At 58.8% G+C, this 27,051-nt stretch overlaps 3 protein-coding genes across 3 annotated transcripts; all 3 read left to right on the top strand.

The window, feature by feature from the left end:
• Positions 1-1,142: 1,142 nt before the first annotated feature.
• On the top strand, positions 1,143-2,200 carry LOC119153726 (collagen alpha-1(I) chain-like). The gene is made up of 3 exons (XM_037400531.1): positions 1,143-1,211; positions 1,321-2,083; positions 2,131-2,200. Exons 1-3 carry the CDS (start codon positions 1,172-1,174, stop codon positions 2,198-2,200), a joined length of 873 nt encoding a protein of 290 aa, XP_037256428.1. The 5' UTR covers positions 1,143-1,171.
• On the top strand, positions 2,020-9,858 carry LOC119157021 (CMRF35-like molecule 2). Its single transcript, XM_037407531.1, has 7 exons — positions 2,020-2,311; positions 2,398-2,736; positions 3,480-3,636; positions 4,465-4,571; positions 5,130-5,182; positions 5,767-5,904; positions 6,167-9,858. Exons 1-7 carry the CDS (start codon positions 2,272-2,274, stop codon positions 6,299-6,301), a joined length of 969 nt encoding a protein of 322 aa, XP_037263428.1. The 5' UTR covers positions 2,020-2,271; the 3' UTR covers positions 6,302-9,858.
• A 2,846-nt stretch (positions 9,859-12,704) lies between these two features.
• XYLT2 (xylosyltransferase 2) lies at positions 12,705-26,501 on the top strand. The gene is made up of 11 exons (XM_037407521.1): positions 12,705-12,860; positions 18,620-19,091; positions 19,572-19,747; positions 20,076-20,278; positions 20,697-20,777; positions 20,937-21,153; positions 21,566-21,742; positions 22,610-22,872; positions 22,984-23,179; positions 23,690-24,023; positions 24,379-26,501. The coding sequence occupies exons 1-11, from the start codon at positions 12,726-12,728 to the stop codon at positions 24,699-24,701; spliced, it is 2,577 nt and encodes an 858-aa protein (XP_037263418.1). The 5' UTR covers positions 12,705-12,725; the 3' UTR covers positions 24,702-26,501.
• Positions 26,502-27,051: the final 550 nt, after the last annotated feature.

Below are 27,051 nucleotides of genomic sequence, written 5' to 3'. Positions count from 1 at the left end.
CATGTAGGGAGCAGCTCCAAGTCAGAGCCATGGGGAACTGCAGGGCTCCCAGGTTGTCCCCTGCAGGGGAGGGGATGCAGGAGCAACTGCATAGGGACACCCAGCAGCCCAGAGCCTGGCCCCGGTGATGCTCTGGGCAGGGACCCTTCACCCATAGGCAGCCACTGTCAGGGCCAAGGATCAGGGCCAGGCACAAGTCAGGGACAGCTCAGTTGTGTCTCCACCAAGGAACACCCTCAGCACCACCGAATTAGAACCAACCGTTGGCCATAAAGCTGCCTCCCAGCCTTTGCTAGGAATGGAGCTGTGATGGTATCAGCAGCTGGTCTGCATGAGAGGCTTTGGTCCGAGCCGGGACCAGCCTGGGGCTGTAGGAGAAAGACTCTGTGACACCCAGCACGGGTCTGGTCCCTGTGCATGGGCTGCATTTGTCCTGCCCATCCCCAAACCCCCTCTCACCCCTGGGAGCTTCTTCTGAAGGGTTTGCCCAGCCCAGCACAGGCTCAGCAGGTCACTGATGGGCAGAAGGAAGGACACTGGGAGGGGCTGGTTCTTCCAGGGGACAAGGGATGGGGACACAGGGGAGGCCTGGAGAGACCTGACAGGGGCACTGTGCATGGGGACTGTGCCCTGCAGAGGGGCTGTGCTGGGGACAGCCAGGAGGGATGTGCTGGCCAGGGCAGCGGGAATGGGGGCTCCTGTCCAGCTGCACAGGGACAGGATGCTGGGGTTCCTCGTCTGCCTTTCCCATGGTGGGGACAGGGTGCCCACACGCGAGCATTGCCCCCAGCCTGGGGGGCACGTCTGGGGCTCAGGGAGCCCCTGTGCAGTGCTGAGCCACCCCTTGAGAGGCAGACCCCCGCTGGGTGCCCTGCCTGGCCAGAGCCCCTGGGGAGTGTGGCAATGAGGCAGGGAGAGGCAGGACTGCCCCCCGTGGGGGGGGGCTGTGCTGGGGGCAGAAAGGAGAGCCCCTGGGGCAGGGGCAGCAGTGGAGCAGGAGGGCTCAGCGATCAGTTCATGGCAGTGCTCTCAGTGATAGAGGAGGCTGGAAGTCAGTTGAGGCCGGAAAAAATAAGAAACCCCATGTTCTTGCTAAACCTCCGGCAACGGGTTGGGTACCCCAGGCAGTGGAGGAAGCAAAGCCCCAGACACGGCCCAAGCCAGCCTGTCCATGCTGCTCATGCTGCTGCTCGGCTGGATGCTGCTGGCAGGTAGGGCTGAGGGGATGCCTGGGGCTCTGGCCCACATGGGACCAGCCTGATGGGGCAGGAGGTGTCGGTGTGGTGGCAGCTCTCCTGCGGCTCTGTGTGCCTCTGGCAGGCTGCCGAGTGGTGATGGGGACCAGCATCATGCAGGAATTCCTTGCAGAGTCCTTCTCAGTGACCTGCATACACCAGCCTGGCCAGGAGACAAAGCATAATTTCTGGTGCAAACTGGCAAAAATTTATACCTGTGCTGCTGACATTGTCACCACCTCAGAGCTGCAGCCTGTGGTGTGGCTGGACCGATTCTCCATCTGGGACAATTGCGCGCACCGGGCCTTGACAGTGATCGTGGAGGGGCCAGCTATGGGCACCTACTGCTGGGGGGGGTCAATGGCCAAAGCCGCAGGAGGGAAGAGCAACGCGGGGAAGGTGATCGTGTCCTGCATGTGTCTTCCCCGCCCCCCCAGCAACAGTGACCATCATGCTGGGGGCCAGGACGAGATGGCACCTGGCCGTGGGGGGGTGGCAAGGGAAAGGGGCAGGCCAGTGACGGGCGGGCACACACTGTTCCGTCCCCCTGTCGCATTGGCAGCCCCTCAGCCTCAGGCCAGCTCCCAGCCTCCGTCCGAAGACCCCCGGCCACCCGAGGGGCAGCTCCAGCCCCCTGAGCTACTCGCCGGCGCTGGCCGGGCTGCAGTTGCAGGGCTGGGGGCCGTGCGTGGAGCCGTGCCCCGGCTGAGCACCCGCTGGGGACCCCCCGGCCGCAGCCGGCGCCGCTCCGCCCCGGCACGGCCCGGCCCCGACGGGGCGGGCAGGGACAGCGCCGGGGCCCACCGCGCCTCTCCCGTCGCCGCCGGCGGCCACAATAAAGCTTCTCCGTGTCACCCCACACCTCTGCCCTTTCCCGGGCGACCCCCGCCGTCAGGCAGCCCCGCGGGTCCCAGCGCTCCGCTCCGACGCGGGGTGGGGGTGGGGGGTGGGGGCGGTGCCGCTAGCGTGGCCCCGGAGCCCCGCGGCGAGGAACCGGGCGCGGCTGGACACCGAGCCTCGCCGTCCCGGAGCAGCCATGGAGCTCCTGCCTCTGCTCACCTGGGCGCTGCTGCCAGGTAAGGCCGGCCCGGAGCCCCCGAGCCCCGCGGCAGCCCCGACGGGCGCGGCGACAGCGCTCCCGCGGCTCCCCGTGTCTCCGCAGGCTGCTGGGCGGTGAGGGGGCCCGGCGCCGTGCAAGGATTCCTGGGGCAGTCCCTCTCGGTCACCTGCACGTACAAGTCTAGCCAGGAGATGTTGCCGAAATACTGGTGCAAACCGGGAACAGTTCTGACCTGTAATCATGACATTGTCATCACCTCGGAAACGCGGCCCTACGTGCGGCAGGACCGATTCTCCATCCGTGATAATCGTAACCTGCAGAGTTTCACGGTGACCATGGAGGGTCTGGTTAAGAGTGATGAGGGCAGCTACTTCTGCGGGGTGCGAAACAGCATATTGTGGCCTGATGACAAGGACAGTGTGAAGGTGATCGTGTCCCCAGGTCAGTACTTACGGGTCCCCCAGGTCCAGCGTTGGTGTGTCCCCCTCCGAGTGCTGGGAGCGGGGGCTGCGGTGAGGGGCAGCCTGGAGGATGTGGGTGCCCATGCCATGTGGGGCAGCCCCAGGGTGTGTCACCAGGCTGCCACCATGTCAGATGCTGCTTTCACCCATTCTCCATGCCCATGTCTCACCACAGCCCCTTTTTGGCACCCCAGGGTCAGCCACCCTCATTGCCGGGCTGTGCTACCCTGCTCTTGTACCCTCTCATCAAATCCTGCCAGTCCTGTTTGTGCTCTCCTTGCCTTATCTTATAATTTTATGTTTTATAATACTGGGGAGTTTCTCACCCCACCATGCTCCCCCCCATTTCCTGCTGTAGGCACCAGGGCTTGCACTTAGGGAATGTTCCTCTCTGTCCCCTTGCCAGAGACCAGCCCCCATGGTGGGACACTCATACAAGGCTGTTGTGTTAGTACTGGGCTGGGCATGGGGTGCCTAGACCCCCGTAACTGCAGAGTGAGCTCTGCTGTGTGGGTGTTTTGGAGGGGATCAGGACTGCAAAAAGCCTCCTGGGCAGGGGCAAGGGTTTACAGCCCTCCCACCTCAAGGAGCATGCTCTGGATGTGGCAGAGGGGACCCAGATTCTCCTGGTGTGACTGTAAGTGGGTCACCTTTGACTCACTGCAAGGCCCACAGCATTTTTCCCCATGGAGACTGACTGAGCCTCTCCTCTTCCTGTTACAGCTCCTCCTTCCTTCTCCCCAGCATCACCCTACACCACCACCACCAAGTGCCCCGATCCCACTAGCTCTGTATCAGTCCCCACACAGACAGCTCCCCGGGAGAAAGCTGTGCAACCAGGATCCGATCTCTCACACAACAAAGGCTCCAGCCCTCCACAGTGAGTACCAGCTCCTGCCTGCAGCACCCACCTCCCTCCATGAGGTCTCTTTGCAGCTGGACCCCTGCAGCCCTCTGGACTCTTCACACCTCCTTTAAGGATTCAGACCTCCTGCTTTTGCCTTTAGATACCAGTGTTTCATCCCCTCAGCCAGCCATTTCACATGGAAAATAATCCCTGTGCCCCTGGTTGCTTGGCTCTGCCAAAGCCCTGCTTGTTCCGCATCAGTCTTGCAGATTAAGCAAGGCGCAGGTTCCCCCCATGCAAGAACTGGTGGTTTCCAGCTGCAGAATTCACGCTATTTCCTTCCCCAAAACTCAGAGACACCATTTGCTGATGGGAAACCAAGTGCTGAGCTGGGTCCTGTTCTGCTTTGTAGTCACACAGCAGACGGCTGATAAAGCACTAGACCAAAGCAGCAGAGCTTCCTCCCTTCTCCTTTCCCTTGGAGGTGATGCAGGAGGCAAGCAAAAGCTGAGGCTTCCCATCAGCATGCTCAAGGGAAGCTGGCACACTTTGCCTGGTTGCCCATTACAACAAAGTCAACAAATTGTGGAACTAACCCAAAGCAAAATTAGGTGCAGAACTCATCCTTCAAACAGTGAAGGTGCAGCAGCTCTTAGACCTGAGTGCCCATTTTATTCTGCAGTTTTCAGTTTGCTTTGCTCCGTGCCCAACTTGCACATGACCACCACCACACCTGCTTCCTTCCTCCCAGGGGCAAATCCTGTCACCCACAGCTGCTTCCTGCGTGCCTGCTCCGTGCTGCTCCCTCCCAAGTCTGCTTCCAGGGAGAAGTGGGAGAAAAAACCTCTTTTTTTCTTGCAGCTTGGATGTGGTTGGGCACATCCTCACTCCAGGCATCGTAGTGGCTCTTCTTTTGCTTGCAGTTGCTGTTGGCATTTTGGTAATACTGTCCAGGAAGAGGAAGAAGGGTAAGCAAAGCTGTCACTGCCACACACACACTGTTTCTGCACCAGAGCCTGTCTTCTGATATATTTGGGTTTTTCTCTGTATGTCTTTTTTTCTCCCCTATTCCCTTCCTGACCCCTCCAGTTCCTGGGTCCATCACTGAGACCTCCACCAGAGAGGTTTCCATCCCCCAGGGGAGGTGGGACCATCCCACAGGTTTCATTCCTTCGGGAAGTGGGGAACAGCAGCTCTCAGGATGGGTGCTGCCCAGCACAGCACCTGCTTGAATTTGTGTGGGTACCATCAGCTTCTCCAGACATGTTCAGCTGCATAGGCCAGGCTTGCACTAGGCTTGGTGCAAAGTTTAAGGCCAGTGTTTGAAGGACCAGGGAGGGCCGGAGGGGACATCACCAGCTGGCAGGTGTGGTCTGGTTTTATTTGAAGAACTGCTCCAGCTTAGATGGTTGATGGAGCAACAGGTTCCCTGCCCTCTTTATGGTGCGATTTGCAGCATCACCATGGTTTTTTAATACATTTTGTCTGGTTTCACTTGTGTCTAACCATGTCCCTGCTTCACCCAGCCCCCTCCGGAGCAGCTGTAGAGATGGACAGGACTCGCAGTGCTTCGCATACAGTAAGGCAAACTACACAAAGTCTTGGGGTGACATGCTCCGAGCTCACCTGGGAAGGGGAGATGTTACACCCTAACTGAGCAAACGAGCAGCTAGAGCCGTTTGCTTTCAGCCAGGTTGATGGCCCTTTAGGCTGGGAGGCATCCTTTGGGCTCTGCTCGCCAGCAGAAAGACATAACCAGGGATTTCATGTGACTATTGCAGAGTATTCCTGGGAAGGGGATTTAGGATTGAGCTGAGAGGTTTCTCGCCCAGCGCCTCCAAGCATGGGAGCTGTTTGTCTGGGTGAAACGGCCTTAGGAACCTGCAGCAAAGCACACCTGAGGAGGCTGCAGGGCAGCTGATCTGCCGTCACTGCTTGGGAACTATTTTCTAAAGTTTTCTGGCAGCTTTCGAGGAGGGGCTGGTGTCACTAATGGGATTTCCCCTGGGGAATGTTGAGCCAGCCCTTGCTGCAGGTTAACTTTTCCCCCCAGCGCTCCTGCAGCCATCAGCTCTTATCAGGAAAGGCAGCAGGATGGGCTGTGGGCTGCGGGCAGGGGAGCAGCAGCATCTTAAGAGTTTGTCCCTCTCCTTCATGTGCCAGGGAGCAGATGCCTTGAACTACGCGGTCATTAACCACTGCACAGGCATAGCGGAGAGCCAGTTGTACAGCAATGTCGAAGCTTTCCGCTGCTCGGTGAACACCGCGACGGAATACATGGAGGTCAAGCAGAGCAATAAGGTAGGAGGATGCAAAGCAGTGCCAAGCTTGAGGTGGTGGGTGGAAAGCTGGGGGCGGTGGGTGGGTGACAGTTTGGGCAGCAGGATGGGTTGAGTGGGTAGGGAGGAGGCTGCAAAGGGACATGCCAAGCTGGGGTGCAAATGACCCTGGATAATGAATGTGGGTGCCTTCTCCAGTCCCCACAGCTGTTCCTGGGTGCTTAAAGCAGCTGAGAGAGGTTCCAGCAGAAGGATGTTTTTTGTTTATCTCCCTCCTTTCCTAGTATCTGGAAGAGGAAAAAGAGGCTACATATGCCAGTGTGCACAAGTCCTCGATGGAGCAGCAGGAGATATATGCCAATGTGCCGTTGGCTCCACAGCCCAGAGAAGAGCCCTCCAGCGCAGTGAGGGAGGTGTGAGCCAGCCCCCGGCCCCACCCTCTGCTCCCGCTGCCACAGCCCCGGGGACACACACACAGGGGACATCGGGTTGGCTTTCTGCTCAGGCTGGCTTGACAGTTGAGCTGCTGCTCTCATAGGCTTAGACATTTCCTTGGAGCAACCTCAAAGAGGATGAGGTTGAGCAGGAGGTGCAGAGCAAGTTGAAGATGAAATCATTCCTCTGCAGTTGGAGACCTCACCTGTACAGCAATGGTGCTGGGAGTAGAAAACTATCTGTTGCACTGGGGTAGCGCAGAGACCAGCCAGGCAGGGTGTGGAGGAGCCTGGCGGTGGGAGGTGAGAGTGGACTGCAGGTTGTGGGTGGGCTGCCTGGGTCCCTGCACCCAGCACCCACCCTGCTTGCCCTTTTGGCTGCGTTATTCACGTGGGCTAAAGCTCCAAACCCAGTGGTCACCTCAGACTGATGTTTTTTCATGCCAATGCCAGGCAGAGCTGACAGCTCCTGGGAAGCAGGACAGCAGGAAATGTCGTACCCAAGTGCATTCATTATATCCAAGTGCATTCATTGTATTCAAATACCAGGGGGCTTGGGTGGAGGGTGCAGTGCACTGGGATCTCGATGCAGGGGAGATGGCAGAGGTGCTCCCATCCCTCCTGTGCAGCAGCTGGGTCTCCCCTGACCCCCCTGGTCTCATAGTCCCCAGGGGGGGTTGCTCCTGCTCTGCCTCCCCCACCACCCCAAAGGAACCCCAGGCTGGGGGCACGTGGATGGGCTGTAACCATGACCCTGCTCTTCTCTGCTTTGCTGATTATTTATTTTGTGGCACACACAAGTACATTCCTCTGAGTAAATTATCGCTCCTTTATCAGTGACAGCAACTGAGAATCCGATAGCATCTAGTGCAGTGTTTGGCTGTGTTTGTACATCAGTTCTCCACCTCGCTAAAGGGTTGATTGCAGAGTATCACCCCGAAAGCAGGTCCAGCCCCTTGCTGGTGCCCAGCTGGATGCCAGCAGCATGGGAACCCAGATCTTTAGGGGCAAGGACTCCACTGTGCTGTGGGCATGGTCCTGCCTCTGCGTGCCAGTGCTCTCCTCTGTATTCCCTCTGCTCCTGCCCCGGGCCAGGCAATTCATCCATCATGACAACCCACTCCCCCCAAAAACAGGTTACCAGGTTAAGCATCTATTTGTGAGGCTGAGCCAAGCATATTTCAGGGGTTCATTTGGAGAGAATTCGTTCACTTGGTTAACTGCTGCAAAGCTTTGTTTCAGTGTTTTTGTAATTATTTCATTTGAGAAGCCACGTGGAGTATCCCTGCTCTGTCAAAACCAAAGACAGCTGGAAGTAAATGTCTGTGGTACAAGACTTGTGGTTACTCCTATAGGTTACTTCTATATAAGCTTATATTCCTATATAAGCAGAATTCCTCCTGTGTTTGGCCAGGGGGTGGGATCCCTCCTTCTCACCCTGCACGAGGCTGGGCTTCAGAGGAGGGAGCACACAGGGAACAAGCAGCGACGGCACAGACAGGCATTGCTGAAATTTGTAATGAAAACTAGCATCCAGCCAGATTCCAGCCATTGCTGGGAAAAAAGGGAAAACAAACCCCTCCCTACCCATGCGGACAAACTTCTGACACAAATTTCAAGTGGAACTGGGGAAAAAAAGGAAAATCACATATTGCTCCTCCTGCTCCCCCATTTATTACTGGAGATAATAACACCCCTTCTCTGAAGGAGTCGGGAGGAGGAATCAGTTGGATTTTTTTTTTAGGTAACTGGGTCCCATTATGCCATATCTGGAGGTAGTTTTCATGCTTTAAAAAAAGAACTAAATGGCTTGCTTAAATTAAAGCCCTCGCCGCAGCGCTGAGGCAGAAATAGCTGCTGGCTGCATGATGGGGCTGCGCGGGGGGGCGGAGGGTGCAGGATCCTTGGGGCGTGCAAAGGTGGGGTGTTCAGCAGCACCTTCTGCAAGAGCCATTTTGAGCATCAAAGTTGTAATAGTTGAAGACTTTCAAGCTTTTTCAGGTAACTTTAAAAACACCAGAAATTTGCCTTTTCTCCAGCATCAGTGGCCTTTCAGGGCAGGTGCCTGGAAGTGAGAAATAACACCCAGCAGGTAAAAACTCCATGCTTTCAGTGTTGGAAGGGCTGACTCCCGATGGAAACGGCTGGGAGCAGAAAACCTGAGTTCTTCCACACACACAGGCCCGTGCACGTGGGTTTGCCCAGAGAGAAGAGTTTTCCATTGCCACGGGACTTTGGGTGCTGTAGCTCCGTGCAGCCGGGCTGGTTTCAGGGGCAGCGATGCTGATTTACACTGTGCAACCAGCTCTGCCCCAAAATTGTAATTTCCAAGCTCTGGCTGTGGGAGTCAGCCAGAAGTGAAGATGGCCTATTCTGGTGCGCAAGCCTTCCCCTCACTCACCCCTTCCTGAAATGGAATAGTGATTTTCCTGGAAGCACCAAGAGCTGCTTCCTCACCACCTACATCCTCCAGGCAGATCCCAGCCCTGGGCTGCTGCTGCTGGGTACCTGCAAGGCAGAGCCTGAGCAAGGAGGGACTGCAGAAGAGATGCAAGAGGGTCTTCGGCAGGGCAGGGTACTTTTGAAATTCATTTTTCAAACCAGGCTCAGTTTCTAGTGCCATTGTGTGCACCCAGCAGCAAACCTCCTGGGTGAGGAGGTTGGGTATGGCCAGGCAAGGGTGCTCCCCACTCCCTACCTTGTCCCACGTAGCCCTGCTCCTTCTCTGCCTTCCCTCCATTGCACCTGGATTTTATAATTCATTCAGGATGACCTCTAGAATAATTTTTGCTGGCATAAATACATACTCTGTAACAAAATCTGCTAATACTCAGGGGTACATGGCAGCAGATCTCCTGCTGGCCAGGGAGGCAAGGCAGAATCAGAAGCAGCGATGGATGGAGCCTTGCTGGAGAGCAGAGGGATTCCTGAATTCCTGGGCAAACGGGGAGCCCGTGGGAAGCTGACGAGAACGACAAACCCCAGCAGCACAGAGATAGGAGAGGACCCGCTGTCTGGCTCGTTAATGAATTACCGTAGGCTGCAACCCCCAGTTAACACACCAGAAAAGAGGAGCAGACAGGACAATCCAAGCAGGGGAGGAGTTTTTCTTCTACTCCTGCCACTGCAATATTTTAAGGAAGGGGAGACCCTGCGAGCAGCCAAGCACAGAGCCCTCACCAAGGAGAGCGGGGGTGCTGCCAGGCCTGCTTTTATGCCCCCGGGAGCAGGAGAGAAAACAAGGCGAAGCCCCAGAGCTGCAAATCTTCATGTGCTGGGCTGCTGCGGAAGCCTTGGCTCCATAAGCAGGAGGCAGGTGTGTGTCTTCTGCTCCTTGGGCAGTTTTTTTTTGTTGTTGTTGTTTGGCTCTGGGCTGGGTTAAGCCCCAAGGTTGAAGCCAGGGGTGAAAAGAGCAGATGCTACGCAGATAAAAGAGCCCGTGTTGGGACTAAGGTGTGCCTGTTGCTGCCTGGGAGGTTTCCAAGGAAGCTGTGCAATAGCTGAGTTTAAATAACTCCTGTAATAAATGGGTTTGGTCATGATCTGGTAGGAACTTGAATGTGATGTGGATGGCAGGTCTAATCCAGGGGAGGAGGATTATCTGGGGGGCTGCTGAGTGAGGTTACATGCTTTACCCCCCCTCCACCATGACCAAGGCGTGCAACCAGCATCCTGCTCCTGCCTGCCTGGGGAGGAGTGCAGGATGTGGGGAGTGCATCCATCTTTGGAGCATTTCCCTCTTCTCCATCAAGCAGCACGTGTGCTTGCGGCACCCTGCTCCCCCTCCCCGGGGATGGGTACGGGGGCAGGTACCCTGGCTAAGAAGCTGGTGCAGGGACACACGACTCCTGCACCCCAGGGCTGTGGAACTGCTTCCCAACCTGCTCTGGCTACCCGGCAAGCCGGGAAGCGGTAGGCTCTGGGAGTGCCTCTGACTTGGTTTTGACAAACAGTCTCTCAACACCATTAAACTGTGATTTGTCTCTTGTGCCTTGCCAGGCGGGGAGCTTGAGCTGGGGAATAACAGAGGGAAGAGCAAACCTCTGCCGGCAGAGGAGGGATGATGAGGGTTTTGCTGGTTTTAATGGCAGGCCGTGTGTTTTCTGGCTTGAAAACTCACTCATGCACCGGTCAAAGCGCTGATGCGGGAGCGGTGTGAGGCAGAGCCGTGCCAGTGCTGGCTGCCAGCCCTGGACCACAGGCCGCCCTGGGACAGGGCACGGGGCAGGCTGCCCATCCCTCACCTGCACAGGGGTCTCACCTGTGCGCTGGGGAGCCTTTTCCTGCTGGTGCGGAGATGCTGAGGTGGTCCTGTGGCTCTCAGCCTTTACGGGCATGGACCAAATCGCTCCCCTACAAGGGGAAGCAGCCCTGGAGCTCAGCAGGTGGCACAGAGCCCTCCCGCAGCCCCTCTTATCTAAACCTCTTCCCCTAAAACCCCTCTGGGCAGTTGAGGCTGCAGCGTTCCCTCCACTCCATCTGCACCAACAGCCCAGGAAGCTCACAGGAGGTCCCCGAGCTCTCCAGAGCTGCTATCACCACCCAGACACGGCTTCCTATTTCCCCCCTGAAACAGCCCCCGCCCAGCAAGTCGGCACAGGGGCTGGTGTCTGCCACCAGCACGGCTCAGCCTGGGGTCCCAGGTGCCAACCTGGGACACTCCTGCGGCCTGCACCCACCCCGGCGTGCTCCTCACTGGGTGGGTGGTCTGAAAGGGGGGTTGAATCTTTCCAGGTTTTATTACAGCTTGCTTGACAGGAATGGGGTCCTGGATTTTCCCATCAGGCAAGCTGGGCAGGGGGTGCAGAGCCCCTGCCATGCCCACAGCCCCAGTCAGGCGTTTCCCACCCTGGCGGCTCTCGCTCCCACGATCCTGTGGCTCTGGGATAGCAGCAAACTTGGTGTCACCCCCCGGCACCTGGGAAGTTTCCTCTGCCCGAGGGGGAGCCTGGTGCTGCCCCTGGCTGGTGAGAGCCCCCCGAGCAGCACCGTGGGGCTGGGGGCTCCCTGACGGTCAGCAAGGCCCTTGCACACCGTGCGCGGACAGCAGCGGAGCTGTGAGCACCCGGCGAGGGCACCGGGCCCCCTGTACAGCCCCCAGCTGGCTGCGAGGGACCCGGGGAGCCCAGCACCCATGGCCAGCACAGAGCAGGCTCCCCCACGAGGGGCACCAGCACCTTCTGTGCCCCCCAGCTCACAGGGATGTGCCTGTGCACACACACGTGCTCACAGGCAGGTGCCTGTACACCAACATGCACTCACCAGTGCATGCACAGCCCTACACCCCAATGCACACATATGAATGTGCTCCTATACAAGCCCCTGTGCTCACACACGCATGCACAGAAGTGCCCAGAGCACACCCGCACAGGTTTACACACGCATCCTGAGGCACACCCCAGTGCATGTAAATGCATACGTGTGCACCCCGGCGTGCACATATAGCTGTACCCCAGTGTGCACCCACACATGGACACAGGCACACACTGCAGTGCACACATGCCCATGCGTACCCCAGCATGCACAAGCACACATGCAACCCAGTGCGCACATGCAGAACCTGGTGCACACATGCAGAAGCAATGTACACTGTGCTGCTCACAAGCACATGGACACCTGAGGGCACACATGCAGAACCACACGCACCCCCTGCTGCACATGACTACATGAACATGGGCACTGCGATGCACACATGCACACCCTGCTGCGGACATGCAGATACATTCCAGTGCACACATGCACACAGAACCATATGCATGCACACACTCACTGATGCATACCCAGGCACACATGCACACAAACACACCCGCACACACTCTAGCATGTAGATACACACACATGCACACCCCAGTGCTCACACAGGCCTGCACACGACACAGACATGCTTGAACACAGACACACCCCAGTGCTTACACAGAGGGACGCGCATGCTGTACACGTACACACGCCCCAGTGCATGCATACACACACACACAACCACACGCATGCACAGCCTGGTGCACACATGCACAACACTGCACACACATGCATGACCACAAATCGAGCCCAGGGGACATACACACAGATGCATGCTCCAGTGCACACATGCACAGGCATTGCACACACGGCACACACATGCATGACCACACACAGAGCCCAGTGCATACACACACAGGCGTTGCACACACGGCACACACATGCATGACCACACACCCAGCCCAGCGCACACATGCACACGCATTGCACACCCAGCCCAGTGCACACTTGCGCGCGCGCCCCCCCGCCCCGCCCCTCCCGCCCCGCAGTCCCCGCCGGGCCGCCCCCCCCCCGCCAGCTCCGCGCCCCCGGCCCCGCCCCCTGCCCCTGGCGCGTGCGCGCGGGAGGCGCGCGGCGGTGCAGCCCGCCCTGGCGCGGCGGAGCGGCCGTGACGATGGTGGCCGGCGGGCGGGCGCGGAAGCTGGCGCGGCGGTACCGGCTGGCGGTGGCCACGGCCCTCGCCATCCTCCTGCTCCAGGGGCTCGTTCTCTGGAGCTCCGCCGGCCTCGACGAGGAGGGACCGGCCGAGGTGCGCCGCGGGGGGGGGGCCGGCCCGGCGGCCCGGGGCCTGCCGGGGGGCTGTGAGGGCGCCGTGAGGGAGCCGGGGGGGCCGTGAGGGGCCGTGAGGGAGCCGGGGGGGCCGTGAGGGGGCCGGGGGAGCCGTGAGGGAGCCGGCGGGGCTGTGAGGGGGCCGGGGGAGCTGAGTGGGGTAGGGGGACGATGCAGGGGCTGTGGGGGTGACAGGGCGGGGGGGGGACAGGGGAGGCGGTGAGGGGCTTGGAGTGGGCGGGGGGCCCGGGGTGGGGGTGGGTCCGGGGGGGTAGTGTGTGCTGGGAGGGGGCTCTTGGGAGTGGGAGGCCCTTGGGGTGAGGGTCCTTCGGGGTTCAGTGCCTGTGGGGGTGGTGTGTCCCCTTGCTCTGGGGCTGGGAGGGGACACGAAGGGGGTGCCCCCCTCCTCCCCGGGTGTCTGTGTGGGGCTGGCGAGGCCCTGTCCCGGGACGGCGTTCCTGGGGGTGTGGGGGTCCCGGCGGGGTCCCACAGGCCCTAGGCTCCTTAGGGGGGTGGCTGGGGGTGGGCAGCGGGCTGTCACCTGTGTGGGGGTCTGGCTGCAGCAGCGTGGGGTCACAGCACCCGAGGAGGTGACCCTGTGGCCCAGGGGGTGTCGGTTGGGGTCTGGCGTGGGGTGGGGACCGTGGGAGGCTGGAGCAGGGGTCTTGTCCTTCGCTGTGGTCTGAGAGGCATTGCAGGAGGCTGGGGTCAGTGATGCCCAAGCCATAAAGTATGGAAACGTAAAGGAATTCAGAGAGCTGGGGAGAGCACACGCAGCAGCGCAGGAAGTTTGTGGCAGCTCCTGTTTAGCTGGTCTGGTCAGGGATATCCCTGTGAAGTGCAAGGCTGTGAGGGCCTTTTGCACTCCTCTGTTGTCTTTGTACCAGAAGGCTCTGCTAAGGCAAAAGGCATCACCTCTTATTTTATCTGTGGGGAAACTGAGGCATGGGCTGGCAAAGGTGTTTGCCCAAGGTCAGAGACGGAGCAGGTATTGAGGACACATTGCTACCACCTTCAAACAAAGCTCTTGACCTCTAGGTTGCTTATCAGAATTTATTTATTTGTTGTGAGCTGCCTGGACCATGTCCAGGCCCACTGCATCTGGGCTTCTCCAGGAGCATTGGGGAAGGGCTGAGAGTCCCTGTATGGGCTTCTTTGGCGAATGTCTGTGTGGCACTGGAGCCCCTCATCTTGGGCAGGACCCTTGTGCTTGTAGGGGCTGTAGGGACTCTGTGCAGGCTGCCGGCAAGCCGCTATGTGACGATGGTGAAGCCAGGTTTGGCAGGGACAGCATGCAGTGAAAGCTGGGAGCTCTGCAGGGGCAGGCATGGGGTGAGCGTGGTAGCTGTGGGAGAGCAAAGCCAGTGGCCATGAGGTGAGAGATGGGAATCCCTGGAGGGATGAGAGCTTCCCCTCTGCATCATGGAGTGCCTTCATGGTGTGGAGGGTAACCCCGTACTGTGGTCAGCAGGTCTTTTCACAGGACTAGGAAGTTTTCCCTGAGAGCAAAGAGGTGAGAAGGGGAACTGGGCAGCCCCTTGCAGGGAGGGAAGTCTCTAAGTGACCACTTAGCAGATTAATTCCCAGGCCTCCTCTTGGGCCATTGGGAATGGCTGTGAGCACCCTCGTGTGCTGCTGTACGCCCACCGCCAAACAGAACCAGAGAGTAAATGCAGTGAGGAGAGAGGACATGGAGTTGCCTGCAATTTGGAAGCACTGGGAGCATGGGTGCAAACAGATCTGGCAGCCAGGAATGCCCAGCTGCCCCTTCCCCTTTTCTGACCTTGATCAAATCACTTCACTGGTACTGGCTTCCCCTTCCCTATGCACCACCCTGCACTGCTTGTCTACTTTTTTCTGCTCCTGCCTTGCACTGCCTCCTGGGTTGGCTTGTTCTGCCTCAGTCCTTGCCTGGTTTCCTCATGTCTCTTCCCAAAAGTGAGCCGGGTAGCTGACAGGTTTGGCCATAGGCCCTCTCATCTGGAGAGGGCATGGTTCACCACCAGCAGCCCTGACTCCAGGGCTTGGAAATGGACAAGCTTCTTCGGGGAAGGCAAGAACCATCCTGAACTTTGTGAACAGCCCAAACACATTAGCAAGCTGGGAAAAGTCCATTATTTCTTATAAAATGGCAAAACTGTTGGCTTCTGCACCCTACTGCAGTTTCTGATTTTGGCCAGACCTGGAGGAGCCACTGTTCCCCTGGGGCATTTCTGGTAAAGCTGGAGGAACCCTCCCAGGAGAGCCTGACCTTGCAGGCGTGTAAGGATTTGGGGAAACTTGGGATCTCTTAATTGCCAGAGTAAATGGCTTGTTCCTGCTAATGGACACAGCTCTAACCTGGCTTGTCCCCACCACAAATGGGCTGGGACTTGCAGTGGAGAGAGAAAGGGAGACGAGAGTCTTGCAAATGCCATGGAGCACCTGGGTTTGGGTGAGCACTCCAGACTAGTGCCTTCAGCTGGGGCATCAGCAGCACTTGGATGCTGGGCTGGCAGCTGCCTGCGCTGCCCAGGTCTTCCCAGAAGGGCTGCTCTTATCTCTGCTGGCAGCCCCCTTCTCTGTCTTGCTTCGTTCTTCAAAGCCTGCTGGTTTCCTTTTCCTCCCTTCATAGGGGAGGGATGAATTTCCCCTCCCTGGCAGTCTCCATCCCTGGTGTGAGCTGAGCAGAGACTTAGGATCTTTGCCTTTCACCGGAGCAGGTTGTAAACCCGTCTTGCACCAGCAGCACTGACTGCTAGCCGCCCTGTGACAGGCTTGAGCCACATCAGAGCCACCAGTCCAACCCTCCTTGAGAAGGCTGTGCCACTTGGATCACGTCACTTCTCTTTCCAAGCCCAGTCTCAGGGTCCTGCAGTCTCCCTGTATTCACCAAGCAGATGCTTTATGGCATGCAGACCAGCAGAACCTGGATCAGTCTCCATCCACCAGGTCAAGACTGAGTTTCCTACCTCCAGGAAGCCAAATTATCTCATTCCACTGGGATCAAACACCACAATCCCTGTCCAAACTCACTGATAGGAGAGGAAATTCCCATTGATACCTAGCCCTTAGCTGACGGCATCCCCACCACAGAGAGCGTGAGCCTGTCTGCACACAAAAGTGGGAGCTTGAGGGACCAAAGCGATTCTGCCTCCATCACGGTGACACTGACAGCTCCTGAGCAAGTGTATGAGCTTCCTGGGGCGCTTGGACTCCCGTGGAGCTGGCACCAGGAAAATGCAAACTGCAAAGTGTCCTCATGGGTGGGGAAGAGGATCTGTCGCTTGGGAGAAGTGTTTTAGCCCAGTCCCATCTCTACCCCCACTTCACCTCCTATCTCTCTCCTTCAAGACAGGAGTCAGCACGTCGCTGGGGCCTGTGTGTTGGTGTCCTCCGTGTGCTGCAGCTGCCAGAGAAGCTTCCTACGAAACACCTTCCAGCTTTGCTGAGATTTCTTGATTTTTATTTTTCCACCTAAAGAGCTTGGTTTTAGGGGGCTGTCTCCAGCCATTTTAATTGTGAGGTTAAAGGCTTGGCTGCTGCAATTGTCAATCAGGCATCCAGATTGGTGTGCTGACTGGAACATTTTGGTACCAGTTTTGCCTGATGGGTGCTCATATGTGACAGACACCAGAGTCTGTCAGCCAGAGGGGGAATCCTGCAGGACACCAGATGCAGTTAGCTCTGCTCCTCACAATGGCAGAGCTTGGAGATGTCGGCACAGTTGGATCTGTGCTGGGATGGGGTGGGTGCAGGTAGATACCTGACCCACAGTTCCATGGCACTATGGGGACCGCAGTGTCACATTGGGGGAGGCAGGATGGGAGAAGTGGCCTCTGGCTGGTGCCTGGAGTCATTTGTGTGTGTTGGGAGGAGGGGGACAGGGAGCCTCGCCAGAAGTCCTGCACACAAGTCTTAAATACAGCAGAGCTATGTGGCCAGAGCCATTCCCTGCCAGGCTGGGTGAAGGGATTGCTCTGCTGTGGTGTGGTAATTAGAACCCATTGAGTTCGTTAGCTGGCAGCTCTGGAAAGGCTGGCGATGCTTCTACCCACTTCGCTACAGGGGAAGGCAGCTGGTCATGCTTGTGAGCAGGGAACAGGGCTCCTTCCAGGGGGAGGAGCAGACTGTAATGGAGGGTGGGCATTGCGTGGGTCTGTCCCCAAAGCCAGGTGCGCTGGGGAGCAGAGGGTGCGAGCGGGGCTGCTGCGTCTCTTCCTGCAGGAAACAGGGCTGAGCCCACGGAAGAGACTCGCTCCTTGCTTGTCACCTCCTGACTCTCCGCTCCTGTGATTCTCAGCACAGAAAATAGGTTTATAATGCTTGAACAGATGGTCCTGCGTGGTGACTAATGAACGGTTTGCCGCCTGTCTCGGGCCGCCTGTGACGCCAGTCTGGGCGGAAGAAGGCTCGACTGATCCTTGCTGATGCCAGCCCCTCAGAAGTTAAGCGATGGCTTGGCCTCTTCCTGGGTAGCCATGGTTTGCAGGCTGTGCCACAACACGGGTAGTTCAGGGTCTGCAGAGTGGGCAGATCTTGCCAGATGCTTTCCAGCCTTTGCATGGCATGGTTTCTCCTGGCCATGACCTTACCAGCACCCACAGTGGGGCTTGTGCAGGGGGCTGATTCGGTCCTGTTGTCCTTGTGAAGCATCTGCCCAGGAACAGCCCCTGATGTGCCTTGCTGCCTCCTGCAGTGCCTGGCATGGAGTCTGGGCAGGCAGGGTTTGGGGGGTGTTGTGAGACAGCCCAGGGAGGTCTGGCTGGAGCGGGCAGCTGCCTTGCTGCCTGCCTGCCTGTCAGCTGGGAGTGCCTGCGGTGTGCTGGGGGCACATGGCCCCGGCCCCACGGGCACCACTCGCTGGGAAAGTTCTTCCCCGTGAGTATGGTTCTTGCAGGCATCCAAACTTCCCAACTCTCTGCTTTCCCCAAGGCTGACTCGTTTCTGCTCATCAGCCAGCCTGGCAGAGGTAACGAAGCATAATTAACTGCTCCCTTTACACATCCGCTTGGCTCGGTGGGAGGGTTTGTTAAAGGGATTTCTAGAGAAGCTGGCGATCACAGTGCCTGCTTCAGCTCGGCATGGGGAGCCAAGGCTCAGGGAAGGGGGTGTGGGCAGGAGGCAGGACCTTGTTCAGTGCCTCTCCAGTGCTTTTAGCCCCAGAGACTGCAGCCACCTGGGACTCCAGCTCCCAGATGAATGTGCTGGGCTTGGACTCATTGTGTGGTTATGGCAGGGAAGAGCTGGTCCGTTTGCCTCCTGTTAAAATCGCCACCACCAGCCAGAGCATCCGTGCGCTTATCTGCCCACACAGGACCCCGGAGGGTGGCTGGTGCAGACACAACCAACCTTGGCCATTTTGTCATGCAGCAAGCCTGACAGCAGAGCGCAAGGACCCTCTTTGTGTGTCTGGGGTGCTGTGATGGTGGGGTCTGCAAATCAAGGTGTCCGTTGCTGGCATATTGGGGGCTGTCCCTATGAGGGGTACACCAGGACCATGCCAGGAGGTGCTGTGGGGTCTTAGCTTGGAGTTTTAAATGGCGGTTGTGTGGTGTAACGTCCTTTGCTGCACAGTGGCTGCTCCTGGAGCACCTGCTGCTCCTGCAGCACTGAGCTCTGTGAGGACTGAGAGCACTGGGCTCCGCAAATGGGGGGCAAGAGGGATGCTCCAGGGAGAGTGCTGACAGAGCTGGGGGGAAGCAGGCACAAGTTAATGCTGTCTGTTCTCTCTTCTGCATCCACCTGGAACTGGAACAGGAGCGGCAGAAAAAAGCCAGGTTGCCTGAGAGCAGCGATGGCTCCAAGGACTCGGACAGCTCTGCCGGGCGCCGGGGCAGTGCCAGCCGGAAGCATGGGCGGTGGCGGGGACGGCTGGATGGCCCTGGGGCACTGGTATCCAAAGTGGTGAGAGCTGTCACTGTGAGACACAAACCAGGACGGAGGCTACCATCTGCACCAGACTCCTCCAGCCGGAGGAACCTGACAGAGCTGCGTGGGGAGGCCCAGCTGGCCGTTTTCCAGCAGGGTGACACAGGCAGTGTGGAGGGGGCTCCCCAGCCCACCGAGAACAGCTTCACCCCCAAGTGCGAAATCACGGGCAAGGATGCCCTCTCGGCGCTGGCCCGGGCCAGCAGCAAGCAATGCCAACAGGAGATTGCCAATGTGGTCTGTCTGCATCGGGCTGGCAGCCTCATGCCCCAGTCTGTGCCTCGCCACTGCCAGCTCTCAGGTGAGTCCTGCTGGGGTGCTCCTGGTTGTCTTGGGCATCAGGGATATATCCCAGCCAGGCACATGGGTCACCTTTGTCACCAAACTGTCCTACCTGGCAAAAAGTGGCCTCAATCTGTCACTGATTCCCAGATTACTGCTGCCTCTGTAATCCAATCAAAGCGGTGCCAGCCTCCTTAAGCTGGGCTATTCATCCCAACCTGTGGAGGTCAGAGCCAGGCCCAGCTGCACCTTCTGTTGTGAGGGGCCAGAGGACAGCTCCCCTTTCCTTACGCAGCCCTGTCAATTAAATGCAAGGGCCTGCTTGCACCACCGTGCCCTGGCACTGCAGCCAGTTTGGGCTGTGCTGATGGGGTTTGCCTGAGGCTGAGCTCTTCCCTGCTGTCCCACACTTTGCTCGGGTCTCCCTGGTTTATCAGGAGCTCCAGGTGGTGGGTGCCAGGGCTTCAGGCGGCTGACAGCCCTCTCTCTCCCCGCACAGGCAAGGTCAGCCCTGTCATCCAGTGGGATGAGAGCCGACTGCAGCAGGTGCCCCCCAGCAAGCCTGTGCGCATCGCCTACATGCTGGTTGTGCACGGCAGGGCCATTCGCCAGCTGAAGCGGCTCATCAAGGCTGTGTACCACCAGCAGCACTTCTTCTACATCCATGTGGATAAGGTATGTGGCAGGGGCGAGGGGAGGTGGGTGCTAACGGTGCCTGGATCAGTCACTGGGACAGGATGCAGAGCTGGGGCATGGGTGGGTGGTGAGCAGAGGAGATGGCTGGGTAAGGTTTGTCCTTGCTGCTGGTGGAGCTTTGAGCCTCCCACCACTATTTCTGCAACCCCAGGGAGGCAGGATCAATCCCCGCTGCCCAGAGCAGTCTTGTCTTGCTGCTCCCCTCCTGTGGAGGCTGTTGTTAAGGCTCACCCTGGGCTGGTGGCAAGGAGGACAGGCACCTGGGAAGACGAACTGCCTGCTGAACATTAGCTGTGTTCCCTGGCAGCGCTCCAACTACCTCCATCGCGAGGCGGTGGAGCTGGCGCAACACTACCCCAACATCCGTGTGACACCCTGGCGCATGGTGACCATTTGGGGAGGTGCCAGCCTGCTGAAGATGTACCTGCGTAGCATGAAGGACCTGCTGGAACTGGCTGAATGGCCCTGGGACTTCTTCATCAATTTGAGTGCCACTGACTACCCCACGAGGTGAGTACCTTGGTGGGGTAGGGGAGGATGATGGTGTTTGGGCTGCATGATGCTGCAGCAGCCTTGGAAGGGAGTGGCAGGGAGGAGCAGGGAGCTGCGAGAAGATGGGGTTGGAGATTGCACCCACGTGCTGGTGATGATGCTCCAGGGCTTGGCTGGTCCCACCTCTGCAGAGGAACCCAGCCAGTGCCTCGGAGGCTGTTTTTTCCTGCAATCTGACTGTTGCAGGGGAGCATGCATGTGAGGCACCAGACAGCAGAGAGGCCACATCTGTGTCTCCCCAGCAATGGGATAAGGGACTGAGTTGGCACCCACCAAGCAGTTTTAGGGTCCTTGCGTCTGATGACTTTTGCACTGTGAATGTTTCCTGCGCTGCTTTACCCTGGGGGTCATTAATGCTTTCTTATTTGCACCTCAGGACCAATGAGGAGCTCGTGATGTTCCTGTCCAAATACCGAGATAAGAACTTCCTGAAGTCTCATGGCCGAGACAACGCCAGGTAATCCCAGCTAGGGGCAGAGCTGAGCTGAAGGAACAGAAAAAGGAGGGATGTCAGAAAAGAACTGAAACAGCTGGGGCAGGGGGGATGTTCTGGATGTAGCTGCACCCAGCAAAGTGACTGATGCTCCTAACCACTCATCCCCATCCCTGTGCCCAGATTTATCAAGAAGCAGGGCCTGGACCGCTTGTTCCATGAGTGTGACTCCCACATGTGGCGGCTGGGCGAGCGCCACATCCCTGAGGGCATCGTGGTAGACGGAGGATCTGACTGGTTCTCGCTGACGCGCAGCTTCGTGGAGTACGTGGTCTATGCTGATGACCAGCTGGTGTCCCAGCTGCGCCAGTTCTACACCTACACGCTCCTGCCAGCTGAGGTGGGTGCTAGCTGCAGGGCACAGGCTGGATTTTCTTCCCACTGTACTTAACATCTCTGTCCTGCTTCATCCCTGCCCTGGGTAGCTGTGAAGGGCTGCTGGTTCTCCTCAGGCAGCTTTATGCCTCCCCTTTGTCCAGACCCAGGTATGAAAGATGGGAGAAATAAGCAGACAGGCCAAGGGTCATGTTTATATCCCACCTTGTTTTAGGTCCAGACACTCCTCTGGGCCAGATAAGGACCGGTGTGGGCACACAGCCTGGGCCCTTAGGTGTTGCCCTGGTGCTGGGAGCAGGGGTAGGTTATGTTCAGGAGCAATCGAGTTCTGTCTGTGAGTGAGGGGTCAGGGGTCTCTGTTAAACACCGGTCCTCTGTCCCCACTGGGTGTCCTGTACTTTCTCTACCATGCACAGTCCTTCTTCCACACGGTCCTGGAGAACAGTCACGCCTGCGAGACACTGGTCGATAACAACCTCCGAGTGACCAACTGGAACCGGAAGCTGGGCTGTAAGTGCCAATATAAACACATAGTCGACTGGTGCGGGTGCTCCCCAAATGACTTCAAACCTCAGGACTTCCTGCGGCTACAGGTGAAAAAGATCATCCTTTCTCCTCCTGCTCTCTCCCCTCCCCGTCTCTCTCCTCTCAGTGCACCCGTGGGTGCAACGCCAGTGCTGTGCCTGCCACCATGAGCCTCACCCCAGCCCTGCAAGGGCTGGCTCCCCAGGGCTTAGCACAGATGTGTCTGTAAGCACTTGGGCAGCAGGATTATGCTGACTGTCCTGCCCAGAAGTCAGGCTTTTGCTTGTAACACTGCTCCTCTTCCTATTTCTCTCCCATTTTCCCTGCAGACCTGTCACTTGGGGCAAATACCTTTTCAGTAAAAGCCCTTCGGAGTGCTGTCTTGCCTGTCTTTGGCAGGACAAAATGCCTTGTGACAAACAGTCTGCAATGCTCCTGGTGCATAGGGCTGCAGACTGAGAAGGGAGGTTTGGGGTGACACACCCAGCCCTGAAAAGAGAGGTTAGCAGGATTTTCCACCAGTCCTGGGCTTATATAGTGCAGGGCCCTGATCCTGCAAGCTGTGCCATGTGGCCAGGCCTCGTCAGGGCTCCACAGTGGCTCCGGAGGGTGCCGGCCCATCTGAACAGAGATTGCAGCAAAGGAGCTAGATGACACATGGCTGCTTCTGAGCACAGAAAGGGGGAGGCAGTGAGAGAGATGGGAACCCATCTGCATCACCAGTAAGCATACCGTATGCTCCCACTGATCCTGCCTTAGAGGATCCCACATAGAGGCTGACTGTGGTTTGCTGCTCCTTAGCCTGTGCCCTCAAGGGGGGCAGGATGTGTCCCAGCATGTTTCTTCCTGGTCTGCCTCCCTCCCAGCCGCCCTGCTGAGGCAGGAGGGCAGAGTGGCTGCAGCCAACACCGTCTGAAATGCCTCTGCTCTTCCAGCAACTCTCCAGACCCACCTTCTTCGCCCGCAAGTTTGAGTCAACAGTGAATCAGGAGGTGCTGGAGATCCTGGACACGCATCTCTATGGCAGCTACCCCCCCAACACACCAGCCCTGAAGGCATACTGGGAGAATGTCTACGACCGTGTTGATGGGCTCAGTGGCCTCAGTGATGTCACCCTCACCTTCTACACGGCATTCTCCAGGCTGGGACTCCACAAAGCCACGTCTGTGCTGGCAGCGAAGGACCACAAGCTCTGCAGGTGGGGTATTTGCTGCGGGTTCGGTCCAGGCTCGGAGTGATGTCCTGCATCTTGTGCTGGGAGGATGCTGACGCTCAGATGTGCAACCTCTCTGTCTGTGTCTCTCTCCAGATTTGAGCCCCGGGGTTTCCCATCCAGTGTGCACTTATATTTCTATGACGACCGTTTCCAGGGTTACCTGGTGATGCAGGAAGTGCAGAATTCAGCAACTGGGCAGGCAGAATCCCTGGAGGTGTGGATGATGCCCCAAGGAGCTCTGAAGTTGGCGAGTCACGGAGGGCAGGCGAACCGCTTACAAAACCTTGAGGTAAATGTTTTTTTTGGTTTGGTTTCCCCCGGTGCCCCCCCAACAAGTTTCCTTCACAATACCCAGTTTGCTTCCTGGCTTTCCCACACTGTACTGCCCTTCCTCCTCTCCGCCACTTGCACGCTGCCGGGACAGAGGGACACAGTGCTACTGTTGTATCTGAGATCAAACCTTTGTCCAGGAGTTTGGCCTCTCCGTGGGGTGTGGAACTGATCAGTGGGGAAAAGGCCTGAAGGTGGTCTTTTAGGGGGGAGAAAAGGCCTGAAAGGGGGTCTTTTGGTGAGGAGCTGAGGCTGTGGTGCCTAGTGCCTGCTGCTGCAGGAGGCATCGCACAGCTGGATTAGTGCTGACATGGTGTGTAGGCAGGTAGGAGAGCCGTGGAGGGTGGGGTGTGCAACTTTGGGCTCCAAAGTTTTTGCCTTCCCTGGTTTGGGGAGGTGAAATGCAGAACCTGAGCGGATAGTGCCTCCCTGCCCAGTCTCCCACTGCTTGTGTCTTCTGTCCCTTCAGGTGGGCACAGAGTGGGATCCCAAGGAAAGACTCTTCCGCAATTTTGGAGGCTTGATGGGACCTTTTGACGAGCCAGTTGCCATGCAGAAGTGGTCGCGGGGCCCCAACCTAACGGCTACAGTGGTGTGGATTGACCCCACCTATGTCATTGCCACCTCCTACGACATCACAGTGGATGCTGAGGCAGAGTTCACCCAGTACAAACCCCCTCTCAATCGTCCCCTGCGCCCCGGCATCTGGACCGTTCGCCTCCTCCAGTTCTGGGAGCCCTTGGGGGAGAGCCAGTTCCTGGTGGTGCCCCAGACCTTCAACCGCAAGCAGCCTCTCAGGAAAGGTGAGGATGCTGTGGAGTTTGGGGCTGGATGGGAGGGTCTCCTGGCGGGCAATCCAAGGTGCTTCCCCTGGTGCTGGCCTCTCTGTGCTGCATCTGATGACGAGGCAGGAGCCATCCTTCCTGCTGGTGTCCCCTTGCCCCCGTGAGTCCTCAAACCAGGCCCCTGGACGGCTGTGGAGAGCCCATTTGCGGGTCAGATCCACCTGGCAGCAGCACCCTACTCCTTGGGCTGGGGGAGAGCTGGGGTTGCAAAGGGATGGGGTGCTGAGCCCCACCAGGAGGGTGGCAGCAGGACCAGTGGAGTGCTGGGGTGCTGCTGCGCTGCTGATCCTCTCTCTCTCTCTGTCCTGCCCAGATGACAGCAACTGGCTGCATGGTGGCCCCCCCCGCAACGAGTACATGGAGCAGAGCTTCCAGGGCCTGGGGGGGATCCTCAACCTGCCACGCTCTGAGGAGGCGGAGGAGGACGCGGTGCAGAAGGCGCAGCTGACGGGCAAGGCGCTGGAGGACTGGGCGGACAGCACCATCAGCGCCTTCTGGTCTGTGGCGGATGTCTGCGTCGGCAGCCCCTCCGCCTGCACCGCCCTGGAGACCTGCAGCAAAACCTCGTGGAGCTCCCTCTCCCCGGACCCCAAATCAGAACTGGGGCCCGTCAAACCTGACGGGCGGCTGAGGTAGCAGGAGCAGCGGGGGGGGCAGCGGCCTTGGGAGCGAGGAGCATCCTCCGCCACTGGCGTGGGGGGGTGTCTCTGGACTACATCACCCTGTGCCAAGTGCACCGTAGTCACTTGAGGAAGAGAACGGGAACCTCCAGGCAGGGGCAACCTCCCGCTGTGGGGTATTTTGGGCAGAGGGGGAGGTGTGAGGTCGGTCTTGCCCACCTCCCCCAGGTGCGGGCACTGTCGCTGCAGGGGCAGTGGTGTGGGCGGCTGGGAAGAGCTGCGCATTTGTTACTCTGGGCCTTGGGAAGGGGTGATGGGGAAGGGAGGGAGATGGGCAGGCTCTGGACCAACTCAGCACCCTGCCCAGCCCCGGGCTGGATCTGTGCAGGATCAGGCCCCATGCTGCTGGCTGCCCCCCCTGGGAAGGCTGGCAAGGGACTCGAGGGACAGGTGGAAGCAGAATGGGTCAAAGCCTGCAGTGTGTATGGAGCTGCTGCTGGCCCAGGGTTTGCATCTCATCCCCTCCACCCCAGCCCTTTAGTTTGTATTTTTATAAATATATATATATAAATATATATGATGCAAAGTGCAATAGAGACGAGACCCCGCATTGGCCGGGAAGTCCTTGTGTCTCCATCTCCCCTCAGACTGTAATATACCTTGTTCTCTTGGGTGTCCTGGTGCTACAGGACAGGGTGCTGGGTTGTTTACATATTTTATTATTATTATCATCATTGTTTTGCTGTTTCCCATTTCCCCGTTTCCTGCTGAGGCCTCGGGCAGGGTTGCCCCAGGGTTGTGGGGTGCTGCTCCCCGCCCCCCCCCGAGGCAGCTGCCGGGTTGTGCCAAATACTTGGAGCTGCCGGTGCGTGTTGTGTGACAGCGAGCAGGGGAGCGCTGGGTTCATGGTTCAAGTCCAACAAACCACTGTAGCCCCCACCCCCTCTGTCTCCACTTCAGCAAAGAGACGCCCCGGTCCCCTGCCAAAATTCCACCCTCAGGGCTGAGGTCCTACTGCAGAGTACAGCGACTGGCCCTGCCCGGAGGGTGGCCCTGTGCCACAGCCTCGAGGCCCAGCCTTTTGCTTTTCTCCCGGGTCAGCAGAAGTTCTCGGGGTCTGCTGTGCTCCCCTGGCCAAAAAACAAAGAGGGGAGACGGGGTCTGGCCAGCTCCATCAGTCTCCGCAGCTTCTGCTTCCCCCTCCGAGGGAAGAGCTGCCCCATCCTCTGGGGAAGGGGCACAGCGGAGCTGGCTTGGGGCCAGCTGGTGATGCACCTTCCTGGGAGGCTGGTGCCACACGGAGAATCTGGGTGTGGTTTTCACCCTGGGAAGATACTTGGTGTCTTGCCTGCAGCCTGGGGAGGGGCACTGCCCCCCGCACAGGGCAGGGGAGCTGCTGGGCACTGCGAGACAGGGGCAGCAGGAGCCACTGGCTGGGGGCCTTGGCCCAGCGAGCTTTGCTATCCCCAAAGATGTGCCATCCTCGCCTTCCTCCTCGCCTTCCTCCAGCGCCTCAGGCCTCTCCCCCCGGCGGGGCTCACCTGCCGCTTTCCCTGGTTTGAGGATGCTGGTGCTGCAAGAGGGACGTTGCAAAACAGAGGGAGGGTGGGGGGCACCTTTGTGCGGGAGGGCAGGAACCCCCGGCACCCCGCAACCCCTCCTGTGCCCACTCCCTCGTGGGATGCTCCAGGGGAAGAGGGGTGCGCAGGGCCTGCCCCCACCCCGCAGGGGGGGACGCCAAAACTCTGTGTTGGGAGCATTATGTAAAGTCTTAAATATGCAACGTCACCGCAAATATATCTCTCTTTCTCTCTCAGCGCTGCACGGTGTTGGGTTTGTGCCGGGAGGGGCGGCAGGGGTGGCTCTGCCAGCCCGGGGAGGGTGAGCCCGGCTGGGGCGAGGGGTGCGGGGGCTGTGCGTGCCCCCCGGCGTGACGTGCAGCTCCGGACCGAGCTCTGGGGGTGCTTGGCGCGAGGGTGAGAGTTGGGGACGCGCCGGGGGAAGCCTGGTCACCCCCGGCCCCGCGTTTCCCCCGCGGAGCAGCGGGAGCCGCCCGCTGGTTTGCCGGGCCGGGCAGCAGGGGCCCTGCGGGTGCCGCCGCTGCCGTGGCACTTCCGTAAAGGTATTAATTAGCTAATGAAGGGGCGCGCCCCGGTGCCCGCGGGGCTGGAAGAGAGGGCGAGGGCTGGGAGCCTCCCGCAGCCCAGCCCGGCGCTCCCTCCCCGGCAGCGGGGCAGCGCTGGGGCCAGCCCCTCCCGCTGAGCCCGGCCGGGCCAGTGGTGCTCCGGTAATCCCGGCACGGGGCGGCGTGGGGCTGCGCTGGCCCGGGCGTGGCTCCGCCGAGGGCCGCTTGTCGCCGGAGGGGA

The sequence above is a fragment of the Falco rusticolus genome, chromosome 1 (assembly GCF_015220075.1).
Source record: "Falco rusticolus isolate bFalRus1 chromosome 1, bFalRus1.pri, whole genome shotgun sequence".
Taxonomy (NCBI): Eukaryota; Metazoa; Chordata; class Aves; order Falconiformes; family Falconidae; genus Falco; species Falco rusticolus.
This window is presented reverse-complemented; position numbering and strand designations above follow the sequence as displayed.